Genomic DNA, 26,114 nt, shown 5'->3' with positions numbered 1-26,114 from the left:
GTCACATCTGCCCATGTGCCACATGTTGCCCAAATAGGCAACGTCTACTACCATTCTCCAGGTCTTGGAGGGGAGAGATAGGGGCGGGGGAGGGGGGTGTCTAGCTGATACCTGGTGGTGGGTACCTGCCCAGCATTAAATAAGTTAGCTTGAGCTCCCCTCCAGGGAGAGCAACAGGGAATGGTCAGGAGGGTCAATCTTTCCCAGTGGGCTGTAGACACACTCCCAACGCCTGGAAGTAACGTCAAAGGGACAGGTACACTCCTTGGCCACTCCTGAGCGAAATGGGAGCTGAGGGAACAAATTAATTTGCCCGGAATCGAATTAAATGCAACGGGATATCTAAAAGTCCCCCTGAATTATACTTCTTAAACACCTGGGAAAAAAACAGCCAGCCTATCACTGTAGCTGAGTCACGGTCTCCATATTGTTTTAGCACAGAATTCAGAATGTAATGCTGTGGTTAACTTGCCATATGCCTGCATCCTAGCAATCGGGTTTCTATATGCCTTGTGTTATACACAGGCAGCTTTAAAAAAAAAAGCATAGAGAGCAGGTCTATGAAAGAAGGTGCTGCAGTATTTGAGAATGATGGCTACAGGAACCTTTGCAGCCCTGGGCTGCAGCAATTCTTAGCCAATGCTCTTGATTCTCTGGAAGGGACCCAGAAAAGATATTCAGTCCACCGACCCCCCCTCCCCTCCCAGATCAATGTCATTAATATAGCAGCAGTCGGGTACTCAGCGAGCACAGTAGGTAGGCGCATCATAAATAGGGCTGACAAGGCAGAGAGCTGCATCAGTCATTACAGACACAGACAGGGAGAGGGACCGGTCGTAGGAGCCAGTGCTTTTTGTAAAATCTATTGAAGCAGGTGCTGAGGAGTTGCAGCAGCTTAGAGTGAGCTTAAAAGGCAGTTCTCAGTTGTAAAGGGCTCGTCCAGCAGACAGATCGAGCTTTGCACTATGGATGTCCTTAAGAAAGGCTTTTCATTTGCCAAGGAGGGAGTGGTGGCAGCTGCAGAGAAAACCAAACAGGGCGTGCAAGATGCTGCGGAGAAGACGAAAGAAGGGGTAATGTATGTAGGTAAGCGGATCACCCCTGCCACTTGGGGAGAAGGGTGGAAACAGAATGGAGAAACCATCCCCCACGTAGTTCTGTTTTATTTTCTGCTGTTGATTTTTATTTGTTGCTCTTGTTGTCCCGAAGAAGCTCGGAGAGGGATTTTTTGACCTTTGCAGGTCTGTGGGGGGGGTGGGGGGGGGGGGGGGGGGGGGGGGGGGGGGGGGGGGGTTTCTTTTTTAAATCACTTGGGCAAGACTGTCCCCGCACCCTAATAGTTTAGACTTCACCAGGCTGCTGTGCCTTGTCCTCATCGAGAAAATTACTGACGCCCTTGGGACTATCAGTCCTTTCAAGGGAATGATGCCAAATGTTTTCTGCTATTAATTTCTGGTCCTTAAGTCAGAAATGGTGCAGTGGGTGGGTGTGGGAGAGGTTGGAGGAGGGGAGGGGAGGGGGGGGGGTGCTGCAGAAGGGAATATAGTAACCATAAAAATGGTTTAAAATCCACCGTCAGGACCAGGAGAAGTGAGATTTCGGGCTGATTAAATCTTTTAGACTTTCCCCCCAATTTTCCCTCCGTTATGAAATCAGGTTAAGCTGGAATGGAGGTGGGGGGCGGGGGGGGGGGGGGGGGGGGGGGGGGGGGTTGCAGGTCTGCAAACTTTACTTGCTGTTAGAGGGAGGAATTAGGCTAAGGAGTGGAATTAACGGGGAGAATGGGATTTGGGTGTTAATGTCCCATTGCAGAGAATCAAAGCGTTTTGCTGCTTATTGCAGAGAGGAACACTGACACAGCAGAAAAAAAACCTGGGGTGGCTGCCTTGAATATTCAGTATCGAGAAGGGCTTTATGCTTTTTAAAAATGGAATGGGGCAGAAAATCTGAATCGACAGGGTCCTGGCACATTTGTATCTTGGACCAGGGAGAACCTGAGGGTTATTGAATATTTCTCAGTGAGATATTCGCAAACCTACAGTAAGAATGATCATCGGTGAGTGAGTTCTGGTTCAAGAAGGGGCTGCCACTTTGTTGAGTTACCTGATGCAATACATCGCATTGGGACATGCCTTTCTCAAAAAGCTTGCACTTTGGAGGCAACATTCCGGCAGTATTGATCTCAGCCGCGCTATTGAAAAGGATTTTTACAGGTGGATGCGGAGCTACAGATGCTTCCTGACCGAGAGGGAGTTTCCTTAAACCTCTTCAAGGGGAGGCTGAGGCGGAGTGGTATTGTGATTGTCATTGGGCTAGTAATCCTGAGAGCCAGGATAATGCTCTCTGGGTAGCAGGTTCAAATCCCCGCACAGGGCAAGTGACGAAAATGGAATTCAATAAAAAATCTGGATTTTTAAAGTCCAAATGGTGATCACAAGGAACGAAGGATGGGATGCAAAAATAATTAACACGAGCATTCAGTAACCCCACTCCCCAAAGGGTTCTTCCGCCTCGACTTTCACCCAGGTGGGGTTTTTTGGTGCTGTACGGGCTCCCCTCGTTAAAGGGGAAACCCCACCCCTGTTACCAGGGACCGTTTCGTACTCAGCAGAGGTCACGGGGAAGACCCGTGCTCCGAAACCACTGTCAGGGTTATAATACTGATCATGAAGCCCGTTGTCAATTGTGGTTAAAAACCCATCTGGGTCACTAATATCCTTTAGGGAAGGAAATCTGCCGTCCTTACCCCGGTCCGATCTAGAAGATCGATGTCAGACTCAATAAATGCCCCCTTCAAGGGCAAGTAGGCATGTTCAATAAATACTGGCCCAGACAGCGATGCACGCATTCCGTGAAAGATATTCCTTGAACTGCCAGCTCAGGAGTAAATGCCTTAACCATTGATGGGGAAGTGGGTCCTGAACTCACCTTGTGTGGAGAATGAAGAAAGGTGGGGGTGGTGTGGGGGGAGGGGAGAGAGAGATGGGGGATGGTGTTAGCACATTGTGAATAACAAAGGTTACAGTTACAGTGGAATGGTAGCTGTTGATATCAGCCTGTGATGGGGTGGTGGGTTGATGGGATGGGGGGAGGGGGGTTGTGAGGGGAGGGGACAGTGGGCGTGCCTGTTCACCACTGGCTCAACCAAGTGAGGCCACATCATGTCGACCAAGTGAGGCCATCCAACATGAATTTAAAAACGCCTTTGCAACAAGGGGAGTCGCTGCGGACTGTCATCCACCATCAAACCCTGCAGGAGCCGCTCCAAACCCGCAGCCAATCACTAATGCAGATCAGGGGCAGCACGGTGGCACAGTGGTTAGCATTGCTGCCTATGGCGCTGAGGACCCGGGTTCGAATCCCGGCCCTGGGTCACTGTCCGTGTGGAGTTTGCACATTCTCCCCGTGTCTGCGTGGGTTTCACCCCCACAACCCAAAGATGTGCAGGATAGGTAGATTGGCCACTCTAAATTGCCCCTTAATTGGAAAAAATAATTGGGTACTCTAAATTTAAAAAAAAAACTAATGCAGATCAAAGAAAAGCTGATCCATTAGACATCAGGGACAGAGGTGGGAGAGGAGAGAATTCTCAGAGGGATATATAGGCTGGAGGTGACTGTAGAGAGAGAGAGAGGAGCGAGGTCATGGAGGGGATTTGAACATTAAAAGGATTAGAATTTTTTTAGTGGACAAGGAGCAAATGAAGGTGAATGAGAAAGCACAGGGGGGAAATGAAATGCTCTTGTGTTTTGCGCAGATCAGGAAACTCACTGGTTTAGTCTGTGGCTTGTGATACCCACAGTGTCCAAGTGGCCTTCCCAGCAATGGAGCCCCCTTCAGCACGAACTAATAAGCTGGGGGCCGAGGGTGGAGGGGTGGGAGGGGGGGGAGGGGGGGGGGGGGGGGGAAGGGGGTGTTAAGTAGCAGCCTCCACCTCCCCCCCCCCCAAGATGGATCGATAGCGATCGCACAAATCAGCAAGCTCTTGAATCCAACTTAATTCCAGACCAGCCACTAAATGCAAGGGGCTGGTTTAGCACAGCGGGCTAAACAGCTGGCTTGTAATGCAGAACGAGGCCAGTGGCGCGGGTTCGATTCCCGCAGCGGCCTCCCCCGAACAGGTGCCGGAATGTGGCGACTAGGGGCTTTTCACAGTAACTTCATTGATGCCTACTCGTGACAATAAGCGATTATTATTAAACCTAGCTCCACCTCGTCCAAATTAAAATTTAAACCCACGCATTCACCCTGAGATTCCTCAGATCTTTACAGACCTCCGAACAAGCTCATGGAGCTAACATCACAGGGGTCAAGAAAATAAAATGTCTAAAGTAGTTAACAACAGGACCGGCAACTTTAAAAACAAATAGTTGAAAACCTTTGGATCGACCCCGAGAAAATGTCATCTAATTTCTCTTAATTGCGTCAGATTAAAATATTTAAAAGTCTTTTACTTCCCCTTACGCCTCCTCCCCCACCTCCACCCCTTCAAGCTTCCAGCATCCATTTTTGAGATGGGAGGAAGGAAAATGGTTTCATTGGCAAAGGATTGGTTCCTAATGACATGTTTAAGTTATGCCACATCAAAGATATAATGCCTAAAGCATTGAGATGGTGCCCCTCCGAGGGGGTGAACCTTTCGCAGCCCAGGATTAATGGGCACTACCCTGTGCCAGCCAAGCTCTGGGCATGACTCAGAAAAGAAAATGATTATTAGCATTTCGAGGCCTTTCATAACTGTGCCACCCGAGATAAATCAAAGAATATCAGGCGGTAGAAGCCAGAGCGGCGGATGGTATTATTGAACCATCACACCATATCAAGTCCATATCAAACACACCCGAGCATCAATGCATTTATGCAGTGTGACTCCAACTAGATCCCCATCTGGTGGTGGAAAATAACACGGCACCTTCGCTCCTCTGTATAAAATCACAAACCAGCCTGTTGCTGATGTCCACAACCATATTTTAGCTTTGATTGTCGATATGTGCTGTCAGAAGAGGGCGAAAGATTGGGGGCCCAGTTACAACGGGAAAAATAAGCCATTTTCATTGTTAAAGAGATACACTCCTATTTGAAAAATGTAATTTTGGATGTCAAGTGAATGCAAGATGTTTCTCTCTCTCTCTGTCTCTCTCTTTTTCTTTCCTGTCTCTCTCACTGTCTCTTTCTCTCTGACTCTCTCTGTGTGTCTCTCTCTCTTTCTCTCTCTGTCTGTCTGTCCCTCTCTCTCGCTCTGTCCACCTGCCTCTCTCACTCTGTGTCGCTTTTTCTCTCTCTGTCTCCCTTGCTGTGTCTCTGTGCCTCTCTTGCTCTGTGTCTCTCGCTATCCCTCCCACTCTGTCTCTCCCTCTCTGTCTCTCTTGCTCTTTCCCTCTCGCTCTGTCTCTCTGATGCACTATCATTTACGACGAGGCGAGAGTAGAGAGTAATCGAGGCTTTATTACGCAGAGATGTGTCGCCTCCTGCAGCTGCTGCCGAAATAGCTGCAGCTCGGTGAGCACACACATTTATACTCCGTCTACTGGTAGTATAGGGGCCTTACCGTATTACATCTCATATGCGAGATATACAACAGTGGTGACTACCACACACTCTCTCTGTCTCTCTTTCTCTGTCTCCGTCTCTCTGAAACCTTTCACGTTCTGCCTCCATATGAAATCCTGGGCTTTGTAAGTAGTCTGTGAGCACCACAACCAGGACTAGAGTTACATAGAACATAGAACAGTACAGCACAGAACAGGCCCTTCGGCCCTCAATGTTGTGCCGAGCCATGATCACCCTACTCAAACCCACGTATCCACCCTATACCCGTAACCCAACAACCCCCCCTTAACCTTACTTTTTAGGACACTACGGGCAATTTATCATGGCCAATCCACCTAACCCGCACATCTTTGGACTGTGGGAGGAAACCGGAGCACCCTGAGGAAACCCACGCACACAGGGGGAGGACGTGCAGACTCCACACAGACAGTGACCCAGCCGGGAATCGAACCTGGGACCCTGGAGCTGTGAAGCATTTATGCTAACCACCATGCTACCGTGCTGCCCCTGTTACAGCCAGTTAGACAGCAACACCTTCACCAGAGCACAGGGAGCAAACTGAAATAATTTAAGAATATTGCAAGACCCCCTCCCACGTTGGCCCCTTGCCCAACAGTTTCTCAAATTGCTCACTATAACCTCTACTATTCTCTTTCCTCCAAACAGGCACCAAAACAAAGGAAGGAGTGGTACAAAGTGTCAACACAGGTAAACGGGTAACTCCTTACTGAACAACTATTCTCTCACAACCTTCTGCTGTGTCACTAAGATGGATTTCGTGTCTCTTTGGCAGTGGCCGAGAAAACCAAGGAGCAGGCGAACATGGTGGGAGGAGCAATGGTCGCCGGAGTCAACACGGTAGCCAGCAAGACGGTGGAAGGTGTAGAGAACGTAGCGACAGCCAGTGGGGTTGTTAAATTGGTGAGAATGAGCATTGGAAACGTTCTGGAAGTCTCTATGCCCCCTCGACTGAGTCCTTCCCGTTTGACCCTGCTGCTTTTTATATATCCTTTAATAAATTGCAACCGGTGAGCGGGTATCACTGGCAAGGCTGGCATTTATTGACAAGCTCCACTTACCCCGTGACGGCGGTGGCTGAGCCTTCTTTCCACATTTCCGGGGAGGAGTTTGCCAATTTAGTAGCTTGCTGGGTCGGTTAAGAATCAACCAGTGGTTAGCACTGCCGCCTCACGGTGCCAAGGCCCCGGGTTCAATTCCGGCCTCGGGTGACCGTGTGGAGTCTGCCCGTTCTCCCCGTGTCTGCGCGGGTTTCCTCCGGGTGTCCCCCAGTTTCCTCCCACAAGCCCAAAGATGTCCAGGTGAGGTGGATTAGCCACCCTAAAATTGACCCTCAGCGTCCAAAGATGTGTCGGGTGGCTGGGGTTACGGGGATGGGGTGGGGGAGTGGGCATAGGGTAGGGTGCTCTTTCAGAGGATCAGTGCCGACTTGATGGGCTGAATGGCCTCCTTCTGCACTGCAGGGATTCTACGAATTCTATGTTGGCATCGGAATCCAGACCAGGTAAGGGCAGCAAGATCCCGTTCCCCAAATGAACCCGTTTGGTTTTTAGGACCTCCCCCCCCAACACAACCAAACAGACAACCTGGGCTAGGGTAGGCAGTGTGGTCAGCTTCTTTTTATTATAAATGTTTTATTTGATGGGATGCTGGCATTACCACCGTGCCAGTGTCGCCCTATTTGGTGGAAGGAGGCAGCGCAGATTTCTTCCCCAGTAAATGGAACAAAAAGGACAAGCGAACATTCTTGCTCCTGTTTTTGTACTTTTAGTTAGTCTCGCCTGAATGTGGCTTCACGGACCTACCCCAGTCCCGGGACCGAACGGCCGCACCTCAGAGACTCTGCCGTTTAGCACTGGTTTCCACAAAGGTGGACGAGGTGCACCGGCACTTGGCTGGGTTTCCCAGGCGATCAGGGGCCCCATTGGGTGGTTGGGCCCTGGGCAGAGTGGTACTGTGGCACTGCCACCCAGGTGCCCTGGCAGTGCCACAGTACCACTCTGCCCAGGGCCCAACCCTCGCCTGGGAAACCCAGCCAAGTGCCGGTGCACCTCGTCCACCTTTGCGGAAACCAGTGCTAAACGGCAGAGTCTCTGAGGTGCGGCCACTGCACCCTGGCAGTGCCACCCTGGCAATGCCCAGCTGGCAGGGGCACAGCCGGGGCTCGGGTTTGGGGGTGTCCTGCCCTTATGAGATGGGATGCCGGGATTCGAGGTCTCCCAATTGGTAAGTTGGGGCATTGGGAGGGTCCGGAGGCCACTGTGTGTGTTGGGGGGGGGGGGGGGGGCAGAGATCGTGGCGCTATTTAGAAATGGTGCCGCGATCTCTTCCTGGAGCTCATTAGCACAGGATGTGGCCCAGAAATGAAGCTCAGTCCTGTTTAATAGCGGGGTCGTGCTCGGTGCTGCGAGCGCTGGGAAACACCCGGCTAAACACGTCCAACATCAATGTCTGTTGCATTTCTGTTAAATCGGGCCCTTAGTCATCTTTCTGAGCCTTGGGGAGTTTCTCCCCGGTCTTGCCCACACTTTTCAGCAGTTGTGAGCTGAATTTGCCGGTGAGACCGGCTTCTCCGAGATCGGACCGTCATTTTGAAAGTGTGCCCCAATCGCTAAGTGTGCTCGAGGGTCCCCTACATCCCCACCCGTGGGCAATGTCACCCCTCCACATTACCCCCCCCCCCCCCCCCCCCCCCCCAAGTGAGGGCGCCCACTATAGGGTCGCTGAGGCACCCTCTTTTTCAGGCCCCCCACCCCCTCTCCCTTTCACGACCCCTCCTTCACCCCACCAACCTTTGAGGCTCCTTCATACACCCCCTCATACCCCCTTCATACCCGCCTCACACACACCCCTCCCCCTTTCATGGGTATGGTCTCCATCAGGCACAACCCTTGGCAGTGCCAGCCTGGCACCCAGCATCTTGGCACTACCAGCCTGGCACCATGGGAGTGCCCCTGCCAGCCTGGCAATGCCAAGGTGCCCAGGTGCCAGGCTAAGCACCAGGGGGCCACCCGGCCCAATGCCCAACCACCCGGGGGTTTCCAATGGCCTGGGAGACCCCCGTTTGTGTGGACTGGCACTAAACATCACCCTGGTCTCCCAGGGCAGCCGGGGAACCCCGGGGGCCGGGTGTATCCGACGAATGCATATTTAATGGCGGCATTACGCACATCTGGATCTCGTCCAGTGAGAGCGAGATCCTAACCGCGACGTCGCGCGAGATTCAACTGCCTCATCCCGACACCAAGTCGGGTGCAGTGAGGCCACTGAATCGCGCCCCCAGCTTCACCCCACAGGGTCTAAGAAGCCAGTCAATGTATTTAATTCCTCCACATCATCAACCCAGGAAGGAATTCACGGTCATGGAGACAATCGGCGTCATGACTGATAGCCAGGGGCTGGTGAATCTGTGGAACACATTGCCGCAGAGGCCAAGTGTCTTTAAGACAGAGATAGATAAGTCCTTGATTAATAAGGGGATCAGGGGTTACAGGGAGAACGCAGGAGAATAGGGATGAGAGAAATATCAGCCGATGGGCCGAGTGGCCTAATTCTGCTCCACTGCCTTATGGCTGCCGAGCTAGCAAAACCCCTGCTTCGCTTCTTTCAAAGGGCCCAGCGCACCTTGTGCCAGTCAGGCGGTTAGCAGGCCAGTGGTGGGCTTTCCCCCAGGTTCAAGGACCCGAGTTGCGGTAGGCCCGCCCACTAAGAGCTGCTGGCCCATTGGAGGTGAGTGACGAGGCAGTGGCTGCTTCTGGTACCACATCCAGTATGACGGAGGGAACCAGGCACAGGTGGGTGATGGCAGGAAGGGATTATCATAGATTTCATAGAATTTACAGTGCAGAAGGAGGCCATTCGCCCATCGAGTCTGCACCGGCTCTTGGAAAGAGCACCCTACCCAAAGGTCAACACCTCCACCCTATCCCCATAACCCAGTAACCCCACCCAACACTGAGGGCAATTTATCATGGCCAATCCACCTAACCTGCACATCTTTGGACTATGGGAGGAAACCGGAGCACCCGGAGGAAACCCACGCACACACGGGGAGGATGTGCAGACTCCGCATAGACAGTGACCCAAGCCGGAATCGAACCTGGGACCCTGGAGCTGTGAAGCAATTGTGCTATCCACAATGCTACCGTGCTGCCGTTAAGAACAAATTAATCTACACTCCATCATTCTACCGTAATCCATGTACCTATCCAATAGCCGCTTGAAGGCCCCTAATGTTTACGACTTAACTACTTCCACAGGCAGTGCATTCCATGCCCCCACTACTCTCTGGGTAAAGAACCTACCTCTGACATCGCCCCTATATCTTCCACCATTCACCTTAAATTCATGTCCCCTTGTAATGGTTTGTTCCACCCGGGGAAAAAGTCTCTGACTGTCTACTCTATCTATTCCCCTGATCAACTTATAAACCTATCAAGTCGCCCCTCATCCTTCTCCATTCTAATGAGAAAAGGCCTAGCACCCTCAACCTTTCCTCGTAAGACCTACTCTCCATTCCAGGCAACATCCTGGTAAATCTCCTTTGCACCTTTTCCAAAGCTTCCACATCCTTCCTAAAATGAGGCGACCAGAACTGCGCACAGTACTCCAAATGTGGCCTGACCAAGGTTTTGTACAGCTGCATCATCACCTCACGGCTCTTAAATTCAATCCCTCTGCTAATGAACGCTAGAACACCATAGGCCTTCTTCACAGCTCTATCCACTTGAGTGGCAACTTTCAAAGATCAAGATCCCTCTGCTCCTCCACATTGCCAAGAACCCTACCATTAACCCTGGGCGCGATTCTCCGACCCCATGCCGGGTGGGAGAATCGCAGAAGTGCCGGGCGAATCACGCCACGCCACCCTGGCACCCCCATGCGATTCTCCCCCACCCCCAAAACGGCGTGTCGCGTTTTGCGACTGGGCGCTCGGAGAATCGCCGCTCGCCGTTTCTAATGGCGACCGGCGATTCTCCGGCCCGGATGGGCCGAGCGGCCTGCCGAATCCGACTGGTTCACGCCGGCGCCAACCACACCTGGTCGCTGCCGGTGTGAACATCGCGTGACCGCTGTGTGTGGGGCCTGTGGGGGGCGGAGGGAGAATCGAGCTCCAGGGGGGTGCTCAGGAGGGGTCTGGCCCGCGATCGGTGCCCACCGATCGTCGGGCCGACGTCTCTGAAAGACGCACTCTTTCCCCTCTCCCGCCCTGCAAGATCAATCCACCATGTCTTGCGGGGCAGCGGAGGGGAAGACGGCAACCACGCATGCACGGGTTGGCGCTGGCCAACCTACGCATGCGTGGGTGACGTCATTTAGGTGCCGCCGGCCGCGTCATTCAGGCCACGCCGCTTTGATGCAAGCGTCAAGGCCCGGCGCGCGAGATTGACATGCCGCCGCTCCTAGCCCCCCGGGGAGGGGGGGGGGGGGGGGGGGGAGAGAATAGGGGTGAGGAGCGGCCTCCGGCACCGGAATGAAACACTCCGGGTTTCAGTCCGGCGTCGGCACTTTGTCTCCCTTTGGGAGAATTTTGCCCCCTGTATTCCGCATTCATATTTGTCCTTCCAAAATGGACAACCTCACACTTTTCAGGGTTAAACTCCATCTGTCACTTCTCAGCCCAGCTCTGCATCCTATGGATCTTGGGGGTGGGCATCACAGGTGAGGTAGCAAAGTTGGCAGCAAAGGTAAGATGGCGCTTCTCAGCTGGCCCTCCCGTTCCCGATGCCAGGTTCCAGCTTCTTCGATAGAATGAGGGCCAGTTAAGAGGCTAGATTCGGTAAGGACGGCCGATTTCCTTCGCTAAAGGGGTGAGCGAAACAAATGGGCCGTTTTAAAACAATGGCCGGTAGTTTCCCCACTGCTTAGTTTTACATCCTGAAAATTTAAATTCCACCAGCTCCCATGGTGGGATTTGAACCCGAGTCCTCCAGAACACTAGCCTGGGCCTCTGGATTATGGGTCCAGTGGCATTACCGCGCTACCACCGTCGCCATCGAGAATGTGAGGGAATAATCAGGCCAGGTGCTGACCTCTGCTACCCAGTGACGCAGTGGTAAATGCCAGGCCAGGAGTAGATTGGGTTTGGTTGTGAAGGGGGCCTAGCCTCCTAAAGGCCCCTGACATGAAGACTGACTTGAGGGAGGCTTCAGGAGAGGGGAGCGAGGGGAAAATGTCCATCTGAAAAGGAATAACGAATCAGCCCTGGGTTTGCTTCGATGGTATTTGACTGGCAAGGGAGCTATTTATTCCAGAGGGCATGAGGAATATAACTCAGTGGTAAAGGCGGCGATGCCAATTGCCACGTTGAAAAGAGGCTGATTACTCCCGCTATAACCCCCATCCATTTGCACTCAAACTGATTATTAAGGCATCACCCCAGTGTGCAACACCCTGCTTGATAACATCAGGATTACCCTTCACCCCCAACACACCCTGCAGCCTGACCCTACCCTTGGTCCAACCCCTTCCACGACATTGACAGTAATTAACGCTGCCGTTAGTAGTTTACTGACAGAATAAGTGCTATTTTAGTATCGGGAATGTGTAAAAGTATAGACTATTTTAAAAGCCCACAATGTCCTGCTTTGTACCTGTGTGTGTGTGTGTGTGCGTGTGTGTGTGCGCGTTGGGGTTGTGCATGGGTGAGGGTGTGAGGGGAGGGGAGGGGGGGGGGTGAGGGTGTGAGGGGAGGGGAGGGGAGGGGGGGGGGCGTGGTTGCAGTTAAGGACGGAGCGTTGCTGTTTAAATCACCCAAGCGTTTTGCCACCTCCATCCTCACTCAGTGCCGGGAATCTTTCCCTCGCCCGTTCCAGACTGGTTGCTTCTCCTTGAGATGCCCTTAACAATGGCTCGCATGGTCTGCATTATTTAGCACGCTCCCCGTTCTGCGGGTGTTGACATTTTTTGGAAACATTTACTGCAATGCAGATGCGGAAGTCAGGTGAGAGAGGTGCATTGGTCTGTCTCCCCCCCCCCCCCCCCCCACCCCACGCACCCCATCCTGTTAACCACATCGGCATACCTTTGCTAAAATAAGATCTGATATTCAAAGGGTTTTTTTTTTTGTTTGGGGACTGGCTGGGGAAGTGAAATGTGTTGTGTGACGTCGGCTGTCTGAACGGGTTAATCTGTGCACAGGAATAACTGACGCACTGAGTTCTTAAAATAGCCCAGATCGAGCTTGCTGACATGAGGCTGGGATGCAGAACTCGTAGCAGCTGCTCTGGGTTGGGTTCTGAAATCTCTATTGTTTCTCCTTCATAAAATGTCACAGTTCTAAGGCCAGATTATGTGATACCGGGACAACCAAAGCAAAGTGATTAAATGCCATCTCGGGAACTGTGCGTCACACAGCAATGGAAAACACTTGGGTTCATGTCTTAACCCCCACGAAGACCATGGGGGAACCATCATTGATCGCCCTGTGCGACTTGTGGAGTCCGAGCTTCCTAGATAGGGGGCGGAGGCTACCCATCTAGGGCTCACAGAATCACAGGATAATACAGCACAGAAGAGGCCCTTCAGCCCATCAAGTCTGTACTGACACATGAGAAACACCTGACCTGCCCACCTAATCGCATTCACCAGCACTTGGCCCACAGCCTACAATGTTGTGACGTGCCCAAGTGCTCATCCAGGTACGTTTTAAAGGATGTGAGGCAACCCGCCTCTACCACCCTCCCAGGCAGCGCGTTCCAGACCGTCACCACCCTCTGGGTAAAAAAGCTTTTCCTCAAATCCCCCCCGAACCTCCTGCCCCTCACCTTGAACTTGCGTCCCCCTCATGACTGACCCTTCAACTAAGGGGAACAGCTGCTCCCTATCCACCCTGTCCATGCCCCTCATAATCTTGTCCTCCTCGATCAGGTCGCCCCTCAGTCCTCTCTGCTCCAGTGAAAACCACCCAAGCCTATCCAACCTCTCTTCATAACTGAAATGTTCCATCCCAGGCAACATCCTGGTGAATCTCCTCTGCACCCCCTCCAGTCCAATCACATCCTTCCTATAATGTGGTGACCAGAATTGCACACACTGCTCCAGCTGTGGCCTCACTAAAGTTCTATGGAACTCCAACATGCCTCCCTACTGATAAGAAAGCTGACCCATAGGAGGGCCTCGAGAGATTAGTACCCCCCCCCCTACCCCGCCCCCCCAGCAATGATTGAACTGGGAGCGAGATGCTGCTTTACGCAGAACGTTGTATATTGTTAAAATAAGTCAAGTTCGATTTTTGCCTGCTCCCTCAAGTTGCTAAACGTCCACTTTCCACTCCCGCGTAACCGGTGGACACTTCAGTGAGATTTCCAACAGCAACAGAGCCCAACAGAGCGGGGTTTACTTACAGATAACCGGAGGTATATTTTTCAGCTATATTATTATATTATCCTGTTGTGTGTCGCTCGTAACTCCGTCAGTGTTGCCAACTGTGATTAAATGCATTCCTGGAAGTTTTGTCACATGACCTGCCCCCACCCCGCCTCTACGCTCCAGCCATTACTTGGCCAACACTCCACCCTTGTGGCGCACAGCCTTCCTGGAAAGCTAAAACTCATTAACCAATTGGATGCAGACTGTCAGCCCAATGCCCTTTTCTTTCCAATTTGTAATATTCTTGTATCCGGTAAAGAGAGATGTTCAAATTGCAAAAGAGAGGTCTTTTTCAATAGAATCATAGAGTCTGTACAGTTCAGAAGGAGGCCATTCGGCCCATCGGGTCTGCGCCGACCCGCTGAAAGAGCGCCCGATCTAGGCACATTCCCCCCGCCCTATCCCCGTAACCCCACCTAACCTGCGCGTCCCTGGATACTAAGGGGCAATTTAGCACGGCCAATACAGCTAACCCGCACATCTTTGGACTGTGAGAGGAAACCGGAGCACCCGCAGGAAACCCACGCAGACTCGGGGAGAAACTCCACACAAGTCGGTCGGAATTGAACCGGGGGCCCTGGAGCTGTGAGGCAGCAGTGCTAACCGTGCCACCCCGCTGAGGTTTCTCCAGGGTGGCACACAGCAGCGCCCTGGACAGTGGCCTTCAGGGCTTGCAGACTCCAGGCCAATCCTGGAGGGTTGGCGACCTCTGGCTCAGTCAGTAGCTCTCTGGCCTCTGATTCAGAAGGTTGAAGGCGCAGGACCCACTCGAGGGGCATGAGCTCATGATCCAGGTTGACACCCCCACCTCCATCGCGGTACTGGGGGAGTGTTGCACTGTCAGAGAGAGGTACCACCTTGCTGGTGAAACATTAAAGTAGGGGGTTAAAAAATCCCATGACACTATTCGAAAAATAGCAGGAGAGTTCTCCCTGCTGTTCTACAGAGACATTTACTCACGACAATGGCCTCTATGATGCCATTACAGCCATGACTACACTTTGCCGTGAAGCATTTTGGAACAACCTGAGGTCATATTCAGCGCAATACAAATATAAGCCTTGTTCTGAAGGCCGGAAGTCTTATTTTAACCCAGGAGCTTCTGTTCCTGGATCTGAGGTGTTACTGCCTGAAGCAGCAGGCCAGTGAATGGCGGGAGTGGGTGGGGAGGGAAGGGTGGGTGGGGTATCGCCTCAACTACAACAACAACTTACATTTATATAGCATCTATAAAATTACAAAACGCCTCACAATGTTTCACAGTGGCCCACCTGGAATGTGCACGTTTATTCAAATGGAACATCCTGCCGAAGCTTTTCGCCTTGGAGTCATCAGGACAGATTCACAAGATAAAGCTACAGTAAAGCGAACAAGAATTTATAGTGCATGGGGAGAGAGAGTGCTGATTGGTTCGCCAGTGGGCTCTGATTGGCGACTTGCCGACCAATCAGCACTCTCTTCCCATGCGGTATAAGTTGTTGTTTAATCTCGCGATTCTAGTCCTGCTGGCCATTAACGTTCAGTGGGACTTTTGGATGAAGGAAAGAGAAAGGAAGGGGGAAGAAATATTGGATGGAGAAAAGAGAGAGAGAAAGGAAAACTGAGGGAAATTTTTTTTTTTAAATGTTACAGACCTCCAGGAACAGCCTACTAGCTGAAGACAAGAGACTCCACAGCTCCCAAGCCTCTTCTTTTTGCAGGAAGATAACCTTTGTATTTGTCCTTACGCCATTACTCACCAGCCTTAACTTGCTGCAGTGAGTACAGAGAATTTACAGTGCAGAAACAGGCCATTCAGCCCATCGAGTCTGCAGTGGCTCCTGGAAAGGGCACCCTCATTAAGCCCACATCTCCACCCTACCCCCACAAGCCAGTAACCCCCACCTAACCTTTTTTGGACACTAAGGGCAATTTAACGTGGCCAACCCACGCAGACCCGGGGAGAATTTGCAGACTCCGCACAGACAGTGACCCAAACTGGGAACTTGGGACCCTGGAGCTGTGAAGCAATGGTGCTAACCACTATGCTACCGTACAATTCATATTTATGGTGCAAATTTTGCAATTTCTTGAAATTCACATGGAGGTTACTCACAGTCCTTTATTTCAGAGCATAACAATCGACCAACGTGGGCCATTCGCCACTCAGGCTGTGTCTTTCCGTCACCTCAGTTTGATGGACATTTTTCACACACTAATGATGCACACATCAAATCTCCCAGTGATTTTCTGGGCTGATTGTGTGGACCTACATTCGGCCACAGAGCGGCGTGTTCTTAAAGTGGCACAAGAGCAAAGTGGTGATGATAATGTTTCACAATGGTTAGGCTGCAGTGCGCTGTGTGCTCTTTTGGGTTCTCCGTTATAGTAAAAGCGCATTAATGCCAAAGACCAGCGCAGGAATGATGCCAGAGTTTTGAAGCTATAGTTACAAGAGACGTGAGAGGTGGAAAAAACCTAATCTTGGTTTCTGTACCCCTGCAAATTGTATGATTTTTGGCTGATGAGGTGTACAACTGTGGGTCATAATTTGAGGATGGGTTGTGGGCCATCTTGCACAGAGCGGAGAGTTTTCATAGTTCGAATACTGGACCAGACCCCCGACATTTTTTTAAAATTTGTAAAGCTGTGAAGAAAGGATACTTCACCCCAGGAGTGATAACTCTGACCAATATGCATCTTTTCTGTTAAATCAAACTTTAATTTAAACACAGAATTAACCACATTAACATCAAAGCAAATGGCTTTACAATTATCAGTTACACAGTTCTTAAGCACAGTGAAAAACTTAAACTGGCTATCTATACCTGCTACTAACTCCAATTAAGCGGCCCAATACAGTTCAAATGTCACTTATGAATAAAGTTATTATTCATAAAGTTATGAATAAAGGGGCTGGTTTAGCTAACTGGGCTAAATCGCTGGCTTTTAAAGCAGACCAAGCAGGCCAGCAGCACGGTTCAATTCCCGTACCAGCCTCCCCGGACAGGCGCCGGAATGTGGCGACTAGGGGTTTTTCACAGTAACTTCATTGAAGCCTACTCGTGACAATAAGCGATTTTCATTTCATTAGGGGCTGATTTAGCTCACAAGGCTAAATCGCTGGCCTTTAAAGCAGACCAAGCAGGCTAGTAGCACGGTTTCATTCCCGTACCAGCCTCCCCGGACAGGCGCCGGAATGTGGCACTAGGGGCTTTTCACAGTAACTTCATTGAAGCCTACTCGTGACAATAAGCGATTTTCATTTCATTTTCATTTTTCAAGTTAGCAAACGGATAAAGAGTGGGCTCTCACAAAGAGTCATCCAGACTTGAAATGTTAGATCCCTTCTCTCTCCACAAACATCAGACATGCTGAGATTGTCCAGTATTTTCTGTTTTTGTTTCAGATCCCAGCATCCGCAGTAATTTTCTTTTATTTTTGCAAACAGTTTAGTTGCTTAGTAGAGAGTTTTGGGGAGAGAGACCCTTTCAAGACCAGATCCAATACATTTCTGCTCAACCTAGCAGCATTTGTCAGACTCAAATCCTACAGCAAACTGCAAACCTGCAGACAGACCTGGCTCCTCCCATTAATTACAGCATCCACATCACAATAAGACTGTGAGCTCAGGGGTGTGTGGGAAAGTGGTGGGGTGGGCTTGGACGCCCACCCTACTTTATGTGTTCCCCCCCCCCTCACCCTACCAAAATGTGTTTGATGGGGGCACGTAAAATGCTGCCCTAAATCTCTGGTGGGGAAGCCACCATTATCGACGTTATTTTCTCAACAAGAGTGAGGAGGAAAGTTAACAGAAATGTATTGACACAGGTCTCTGTTTTTTTAATAAACATTTTATTGAGGTATTTTTGGTATAGAAACAACAAAATAGACAAGATACATGAAAACATAAACATAGTGCAAAACCTTTCGTACAGGTCCCACCCTTATTACCTCCCCTACTCTAACCTAAACTACCCCCCCCCCCCCCCCCCCCCTCCCCCCCCCCCCCCCCCCCCCCCCCCCCCCACCCCACACCCCGGCACCCCGTCCCGTCTGCTGACGATTAATTTTCCGCAAGGAAGTCGACGCAGACACAGGTCTCTGTTGGAGCTTTAACATATGAGGCAGTGGAACACACATGACGACGGGGAGAGCGGAAAAACTGGGATTCATTTTTTAAGTTCTAGCACAGAGCCGGCAGGGACATAATGGATCAAACAGGTCCTACTATAGAATTCTCTGAGAACCCAAAGGGAATTTCCAAGGGGGTTATCGTTTCCTAATGTCATTCTATTTACAGACTTATTTTGTGCAAATCAGACTGAGATCATTCAATTTTTGGGGATAGAATATCTTCCCCTCTACTCCAGCCAGAACAAGCATCAAATATTCCCAAATAGAACTACAGTTCGATCAGAGGGCAGCTCTCCCTCTATTCTGCATTGACAATGTTGCTTAGCCCCAAACAGAGGTCTCCGTTACAGCCAAAAGCTTATCTCTCCATGGTCTCTTTGAGCGAGATTGTTCATTGTGGCCTCAAGCCTTGTGGGGAACGCGTTAAGAATGCAGAACCTCAATTTCTTGTGAAGAATCAGGAAATTGCAGTGATATACATCTCTTAGCATGGTCCAAAGAGAAATCACATTCGTTACTTTGAAGGACACTTGCCATTGCTTGTCTCAAATGTGACAGTCCCAGTTTACATAGCACTGTCCCACAAACAAGAATGAGATGGGTGACCAGTTCATCTACTTTTGGTGCGTTTGATTAAGGGAAGAACATTGATAGGATTCATTACACCTAGCAAAGCGAAGGTGCCTTCAAACTGATTCAAATCTACTGCCAGAGAATAATACCAATTAACAAATCTACTGTACCTCCCAATCCCTCTCCAGTTATACACTGATACCAATTCATTCTGTTCTCATGAGCTCTCCTCTATTATAAATTGAATGAGGCAGTGCGATCCAATTTACTGTTAAATACGATTCATGTGTTGCTCCAACAGGATGACATTAACATTTTTGAACTTGTTAACCTTTCAATGGCTTTTATAGTATGCGCAACTTTCAGGATCCAATGATATTGGGAAGTCCCCAGGTGAGTGCATGCTAAGCTGCGTTCTTGCCCAGCAATAGGGGCTGACAATAACTCGTATGGATGTGTTTTGCTAGGATGAATTTGGCAGAGAGATTCCCGCTGAACAGGTGGCTGGGGGAGAACAACAGACATTGGAGGAGCCACTGGTGGAAGCAACAGAGGCCACTGAGGAGGTAGAGTACGGTCTGCGAAGAAGACATTGAATCATCCTTTTCGTTCCCCCCTTTTTTTCCCTTCAGTTTCTAAACATTCCATTTTCCTTTGAGCAGCTCCAGAATCCAACCCTTCATCCTTTGCAGCCCCGCCCTTTATTCATTCACTTGTGCACCCTTCCATTTCTTAGCTTGGTTGATAGATTTGGACAGTATGGTGCTGTAGAAACGGCTGCATGTCGCGGTGACCAGGCCGAGAAAGGTGATAGCCGAATGCAATCTTCAGGCAATGGATTATCCCATGGAAACAAAACCAAAAGTGTCTCAATGTTATCAACCCCCAAAAGACACTAGGGGCGCGATCCTCCGCAAATGCAGAGAGTCGTGAAGGCTGCCGTGAAACTGGCCGTGTTTCACGGCAGCCTCCGCGCCCCCTCCCGGGACCCGATTCCCCCCCCCGGTCGGGGCTAGCAGCGGGGCCCTGTGAACCTCGGCATCGCAGGCTTAGCTAACTTCGCTAAGCCTGCGCGCCAAGGTTAACGGCGGCTGACGCAACTGATGAGTTCAGCCGCGCATGCGCAGATTGGACGGCTCCAATCCGCGCATGCGCGGATGACGTCATCACGCATATGCGTGAAACCCGCGCATGCACAGGCCGTTATGCCCCTCAGCCGCCCCGCGGACTGATCCAGCGGGGCGGCGGAGGAACAAAGAGTGCGCGGGGTTCGGACCCGCTGCCCGCGATAGGTGCCCAACGGCCGTGGTGCGGCCGTGCCAATCGGTGGCACGGTTCTCCAGAACGGCACTTTGCGGCCGTTTTCACGAACGGTGACAGCAGGTGTGTTGGAGTTCGTGAAAACGGCCGTAAAGGCCTGGGAAATCGGCCCATCGGCTAGGGGAGAATCGCTGCTCGCCGTAAAAAACGGCGAGCAGCGATTCATGTCGTGGGCGGCCGTGGGGGGGGAGAGAATAGCGGGAGGTCGGGAAAAATGTCGGGAAGGCCCTCCCGCTATTCTCCGACCCGTCGTGGGGGGCGGAGAATCGCGTCCCTAGTTCTAAAGCTAATTGAGAAAGAAAGACTCAATGAGAAGGATTTCGCCAGCTGTGGTTGGCTGAGGATGTTAAGGATGGTATCAATTGGAAGAAAGATTTACAGGTACGGAAAATATTAATAGGAGATTGGAAGCTTTTAGAAACCAGCAATAACTAAAAATAGGGAGAATTTGGAGTAAGATGGCAAACTAATAAGAAATATAAAAACAATAAACGCTTCTTTTTTTTTAATAAACAATTTTATTGAGGCATTGTGGCATAGTACACAGCAACAGTACAGAACAGTGTGCAAAGAACAATAAACATAGTGCAAAAGCCGGCTCCCATCCAACAATAAACGCTTCCACAAGTATATTAAACAGAAAAGAGAATATAAATTGAGCATTGGCCGCTTAGCGAGTGAGGCTGAGGAATTAACAATAGGAAATAAGGAAATGACAAAGACTTTGAACAGATGCCTTCACAGCGAAAGCCACAAAATGCATCGCAGGAATTGAGGAAAGGCAGATGGCAAAAGGGTTTGAGGAACTTAAAACAATCACAATCGCTAAAGATACTTTGAAAGTGAATGGAGCTACAGGAGAAAGGTTCGCAAGTCCCTTGGATCGGTTGTCCTGCATCCTAGGATCTTAAAGAAAGTGACTGCAGAGATAGTGGATGCACTGGTTATGATCTCGGTCCCAGAGGGCTGGAAAAATACAGATGTAACACCAGCATTCAAGGAAGGAGGGAGACAGAAAACGAAAAACAATAAGCCAGTTAGCCGTTGCTGGGGGGAATGCTGGAATCCATTATTGAGGAGGTGGTAGTGGGTCTTGTGACACAGTCAGTAGCATCCCTACCTCTGGGCCAGAAACTCTAAGTTCAAGTCCTACTTCGGGGACTAAATGGCCATAGAACGTGTGTCCCGAATGCGGCCAAACTGGTTGATTATCAGCCTGTAAATCCTTCCAATACGCCTGATGACAGGCGGGTACGAGTGGGAGAGTTTCCCGGTCAGCCGTACTGCAGAAGGCAACGGCAAACCACTGCAGCACTTTGCCAAGCCTAATCATGAACCAATCCAATGGCCGTCCATGGTCACCAATGCCATCTAAGGCATGGTACCTGAAGGAAGAGGAATAGCAGATCACTTCGGAAATCGTAATATAATCAGGCTGAGTTAACCTGGTTTTGTGAAAAGGTAATTGTGTTTTGAGAAATTCACTAGAGTTCTTTGGAGATGTAACAAGCAGGGTAGATGAAGGGGAACCAGTAGATGTAGTGTATTTCTCTCTAAACACAAAGAGAGAGAAATCTAAACATGTAGTGTATTTGGCTTTCCAAAAGGTATCCAATAAGGTGACACATAAAAGGTGTCTACACAATATCCTCATGATATTGCAGATGATATATTAGCATAGCTAGAGGATTGGCTAACTAGCAGGAAACAGCCAGTACAAATTCAGGTTGGCAAACTGTAACTAGTGGAGAGCCACAAGGGTCAGTGCTGGAGCTATTTACCATTTATATTAATGACTTTGATGATGGGACAAAATGTAATGTTGCCAAATTTGCTGACGATATGAAGATAGATCCTGAAAGACGTGCTTGTTAAGTGATTTGGACATTCTGAATTCTCCCTCCGTGTACCCTTGAGATTACCCACCTGGTGTTTCCCATTGACAGCTAGCACGCCCTAGTTAAATACCTCCCCACAATATTGTGTTCAGCTGATGGTAGATGTGTCTCATAAGTGAGGGGAAAAAACAGCCATGTCCATTCCTGTCCCTTGCAGAGATTAGAGCTATCAAATGCAGAGATTAGAGCTTTCAAATGATGGTTGAACATCAATAGGTTCTATTTGTCTCTTCGCTGGGTTCAAACGTTATTCCCACCTGGATCAAAGAAACAGCAGAATAACTTTCAAGTGAAAGAGATAAAATTAAGTTAGAATTTGAGGAAGAGTAGAAAATGTAACTTAAGAGTACATTAGCTACAGGCGTTCTGATTGTTGCCTTTAAGAATTCTTCATCCGCTTATGAAGAGAGATCAGTATTGAACAGCACATCTGGAAAACCATTTCATCTTTTGATCTTGTAATCCTATCTTTAATTTTCTGTTCCTTCTTCCAATGATAACCTCTTTGTTTTTCCACCATCTGTTAATTTTATCTTTGACCGAATTGTGAACAATTAACTTTCATGTTTTAGTTGTTAAATCTCATTGCTGTGAAACTTTCATTGTTTGACTCAGCTTTTCTTTCCCCCAGGTGCCTTCTCCGTGCCATATTTCCTTATCAGTTTTAAATCTCTGTCCCACGGGTTTATTCAAACACTCTGTTGTAATATTAGTGTGTAAATGCTCACTGGAATCTAAATACGAGCGCAGTGACAGCGCTTGGCAACATGAATTGTAGCAACATCATACTTTGTATGGTGCTATCGGTAATGGGATGCCCTTGGTCAATTCCTGTCGCTGGTGAATGTTGCCTTCATGCCTCAATGATGTGGCGATGCCGACATTGGACTAGGGTGGGGACAGTAAGAAGTCTTACAACAGCAGGTTAAAGTCCAACAGGTATTGATTCTAAACAAACCTGTTGGACTTTAACCTGGAGCTGTAAGACTTCTTCAAGGCTCAACATTGAGGAATGCGTTTTTAAACTTCATGCGCAGCTCACCAGCAATGGTTGACACGCGCCCTTGAGATTATTGACTTGTAGCCCTACGTCATGGGCAAACCCATTCAGTAAAGCCATTAACTCTATGCGCCGAGCTGCTGAGGATTGAAGATCAATGAAAAGTCACCCTGAGTGTTCTGCGGGTACGCACTCCAGCATTAAGGGTGTCCGTCCACAAGATGGTCAATTCTAACAAAGCTCTTTTTCTTCTCTTCTACAGACTGGAAAATGAGGAGCCATCAATTTATCAGGAGGTTCTGGGAGCACTTTCCCCCCCCTCTCCCCAAAACGTTCACACCAGTGTTGCCACAAAGAATCGAGGACCACAGGTGTCAAGCCCCGAATAGCTAATTATAAAGAAGGGGGATTGTCCAAAGCCCTTTCATTTCCAGTCACCCCCCCCCCCCACCTCCCCATTTACTCTCATTCTGTGTGTTCCCTCCACCCCCACCCCCCCCTCCAGTCACCAATTTCACCGAGTCCCTTATCTAACCAACTTTGAGCTGCTACTTGTCTCATCACTTCCACCCTGTAGTCCGTCACCTGTCTTTCATCACTCACCTTTGTTACATCACTTCCGTGTCTCTGACGTCTGCTTCCAATCGCCCAATTACATCGACAATTGCAACTTGTGACACTGCAGTGCATGCTGTCCAAATCGCTTTTTGTGTGTTGGCATTTAAATGTTCTTTTCTATTAAATATCCAAATTAAAATAAAATTCAACTGAGTACTGCATCAACTCTTTATATTTGTTCAATGGCAACCCTGTGAGGTTTGAGGCTGACAATTTATCGACCAGTCAGTCTCGCTCAAATCAATTTTATTTTGTCAACTTTTGAACTTACTGGTGATGAATGGGAGTTTTTTTTTCTTCCTCTTCAGGAGGTAAGACCCTACGTTGCAGATCCAACGCTTGTAGCACAAACGCGGGATGAGATAGAATAGAATCCATACAGTGCAGAAGGAGGCCATTCGGCCCATCGAGCCTGCACCTGCCCTTGGAAAGAGGACCCGACTTGAAGCCGCGCCTCCACCCTATCCCCGTAATCCAGTGATCCCACCTAACCTTTTAGACATAAGGGGCAATGTAGCAAGGCCAATCCACCTAACATGCACATCTTTGGACTGTGGGAGAAAGCCGGAGCACGCAGACACGGGGAGAACGTGCAAACTCCACACAGTCACCTGAGGCCAGAATCGAACCCGGTCCCTGGAGCAGTGAGGCATCAGTGCTAACCACTGTGCCACTGTGCTGGCTGCCCCAGAATAGATTTCTATCCACCCTTGTGCCAGGAATGTTGGATCGGCAATGTAGGTCGGGTCTATGTTCAATGCTGTACCTTTTTAAAAATAAATTTAGAGTGACCAATTCATTTTTTCCAATTAAGGGGCAATTTAGCATGGCCAATCCACCTACCCTGCACATCTTTGGGGGCGAAACCCACGCAAGCACGGGGAGAGTGTGCAAACTCCACAAGGACAGTGACCCAGAGCCGGGATCGAACCCGGGACCTCGGCGCCGTGAGGCAACAGGGCTAACCCACTGCACCACCGTGCTGCCCGTGTTCTGTGCTATACCTGACCTGCATGTCTAGTAAACTGAAGCATGCAAAAGTGATGAAGGTTAAGGATGGTAATTAATGCAGGCGATAGTGGTCTCACCTGTTGGCGAGAGAGCTGAAGAGAGGCTGGCATCATTTCCTTTGCAGAGGGTCCGCTGGAATTAAGTGTCCACCAGGCACTAAAATAGTCAAAAGTGGGCCGTCGCTAGATTCTGGGATCGTGGGGGCTGAAGGGTGGTGGGATTGGGATCACAGAGGAGAGGCAGAAGGAGGCGGGTGCCAGCCCAGAGATAGATGGCAGAGACTGAGGTCACAGTGTGATACAGAAACAAGTAGTGTCTTAAGATGGATAGAAAGCTGGTTAGCAGCCAGGAAGCAAAGAGTTGGAAGAAATGGGCTTTTTTTTCGATTGGCAGGCAGTGACTAGTGGGGTACCGCAGGATCTGTGCTAGGACCCTAACTGCTCACATTACCCATTAATGATTTGGACGAGGGAACTAAATGTATCATCTCTAAATTTGCAGATGACACAAAGTTGGGTGGGAGGGTGAGCTGTGAGGAGGATGCAGAGATGCTTCAGCGGGATTTGGACAGGCTGAGTGAGTGGGTACATGCATGGCAGATGCAGTATAATGTGGATAAATGTGAGGTCATCCGCTTCGGTAGCAAAAATAGGAAGGCAGATTATTATTTGAATGGGTGTAAATTGAGAGAGGCGGATACTCAGCGAGACCTTGGTGTCCTTGTGCATCAGTCGCTGTAAGTAAACACGCAGGTACAGCAGGCAGTAAAGAAGGCAAATGGTATGTTGGCCTTCATAGCGAGAGGATTTGAGTATAGGAATAAAAATGTTTTACTGCAATTGTGTAGGGCATTGATGAGGCCACACCTGGAGTATTGTGTGCAGTTTTGGTGTCCTTATCTGAGGAAGGATTACATAGATTACATAGAATTTACAGTGCAGAAGGGGGCCATTCGGCCCATCGAGTCTGCACTGGCTCCTGGAAAGAGCACCCTACCCAAGATTAACACCTACACCCTATCCCCATAACCCAGTAACCCCACCCAACACTATGGGCAATTTTGGACACTAAGGATAATTTATCATGGCCAATCCACATAACCTGCACATCTTTGGACTGTGGGAGGAAACCGGAGCACCCGGAGGAAACCCACGCGCACCCGGGGAGAGCGTGCAGACTCCGCACAGACAGTGACCCAAGCCGGAATCGAACCTGGGACCCTGGAGCTGTGAAGCGATTGTGCTATCCACAATGCTATCGTGCTGCCCCATGTTCTTGCTATGGAGGGAGTGCAGCAAAGGTTTACCAGGCTGAATCCTGGGATGGCGGGACTGTCAGATGACGAGAGACTAAATCGGTTAGGATTATATTCAGTGGAGTTTAGAAGAGTGAGGGTGGATCTCAAAGAAATTTATAAAATTCTAACAGGATTAGACAGGGTAGATTCAGAAAGAATATTCCCGATAGTGGGGGAGTCCAGAACTCGAGGTCACAGTTTGAGGATAAGGGGTAAAGCTTTTAGGACTGAGGTGAGGAGAAATGTCTTCACCCAGAGAGAGGTGAATCTGAGGAATTCACTGTCACAGAAAGTAGTTGAGGCCAAAATGTAATTTCAAGAAGGAATTAGCTCTTGGGGCTAA

General features: G+C 49.8%; 1 protein-coding gene across 1 annotated transcript; it reads left to right on the top strand.

Moving 5' to 3' along the window:
- The first annotated feature begins 730 nt into the window (after window positions 1-730).
- sncga (synuclein, gamma a) lies at window positions 731-23,624 on the top strand. Its single transcript, XM_038783067.1, has 5 exons — window positions 731-1,086; window positions 6,217-6,258; window positions 6,344-6,471; window positions 19,095-19,193; window positions 23,108-23,624. Exons 1-5 carry the CDS (start codon window positions 966-968, stop codon window positions 23,117-23,119), a joined length of 402 nt encoding a protein of 133 aa, XP_038638995.1. The 5' UTR covers window positions 731-965; the 3' UTR covers window positions 23,120-23,624.
- The last annotated feature ends 2,490 nt before the right edge of the window (window positions 23,625-26,114 follow it).

The sequence above is a fragment of the Scyliorhinus canicula genome, chromosome 22 (assembly GCF_902713615.1).
Source record: "Scyliorhinus canicula chromosome 22, sScyCan1.1, whole genome shotgun sequence".
Taxonomy (NCBI): domain Eukaryota; kingdom Metazoa; phylum Chordata; class Chondrichthyes; order Carcharhiniformes; family Scyliorhinidae; genus Scyliorhinus; species Scyliorhinus canicula.
This window is presented reverse-complemented; position numbering and strand designations above follow the sequence as displayed.

Coding starts and splice junctions, on each gene's coding strand:
- sncga (XM_038783067.1), top strand. CDS start 966: ATGGATGTCCTTAAGAAAGGCTTTTCATTTGCCAAGGAGGGAGTGGTG. Junction 1,087..6,216: donor AGAAGGGGTAATGTATGTAG/GTAAGCGGATCA, acceptor TCCTCCAAACAG/GCACCAAAACAAAGGAAGGA. Junction 6,259..6,343: donor GGTACAAAGTGTCAACACAG/GTAAACGGGTAA, acceptor TCTCTTTGGCAG/TGGCCGAGAAAACCAAGGAG.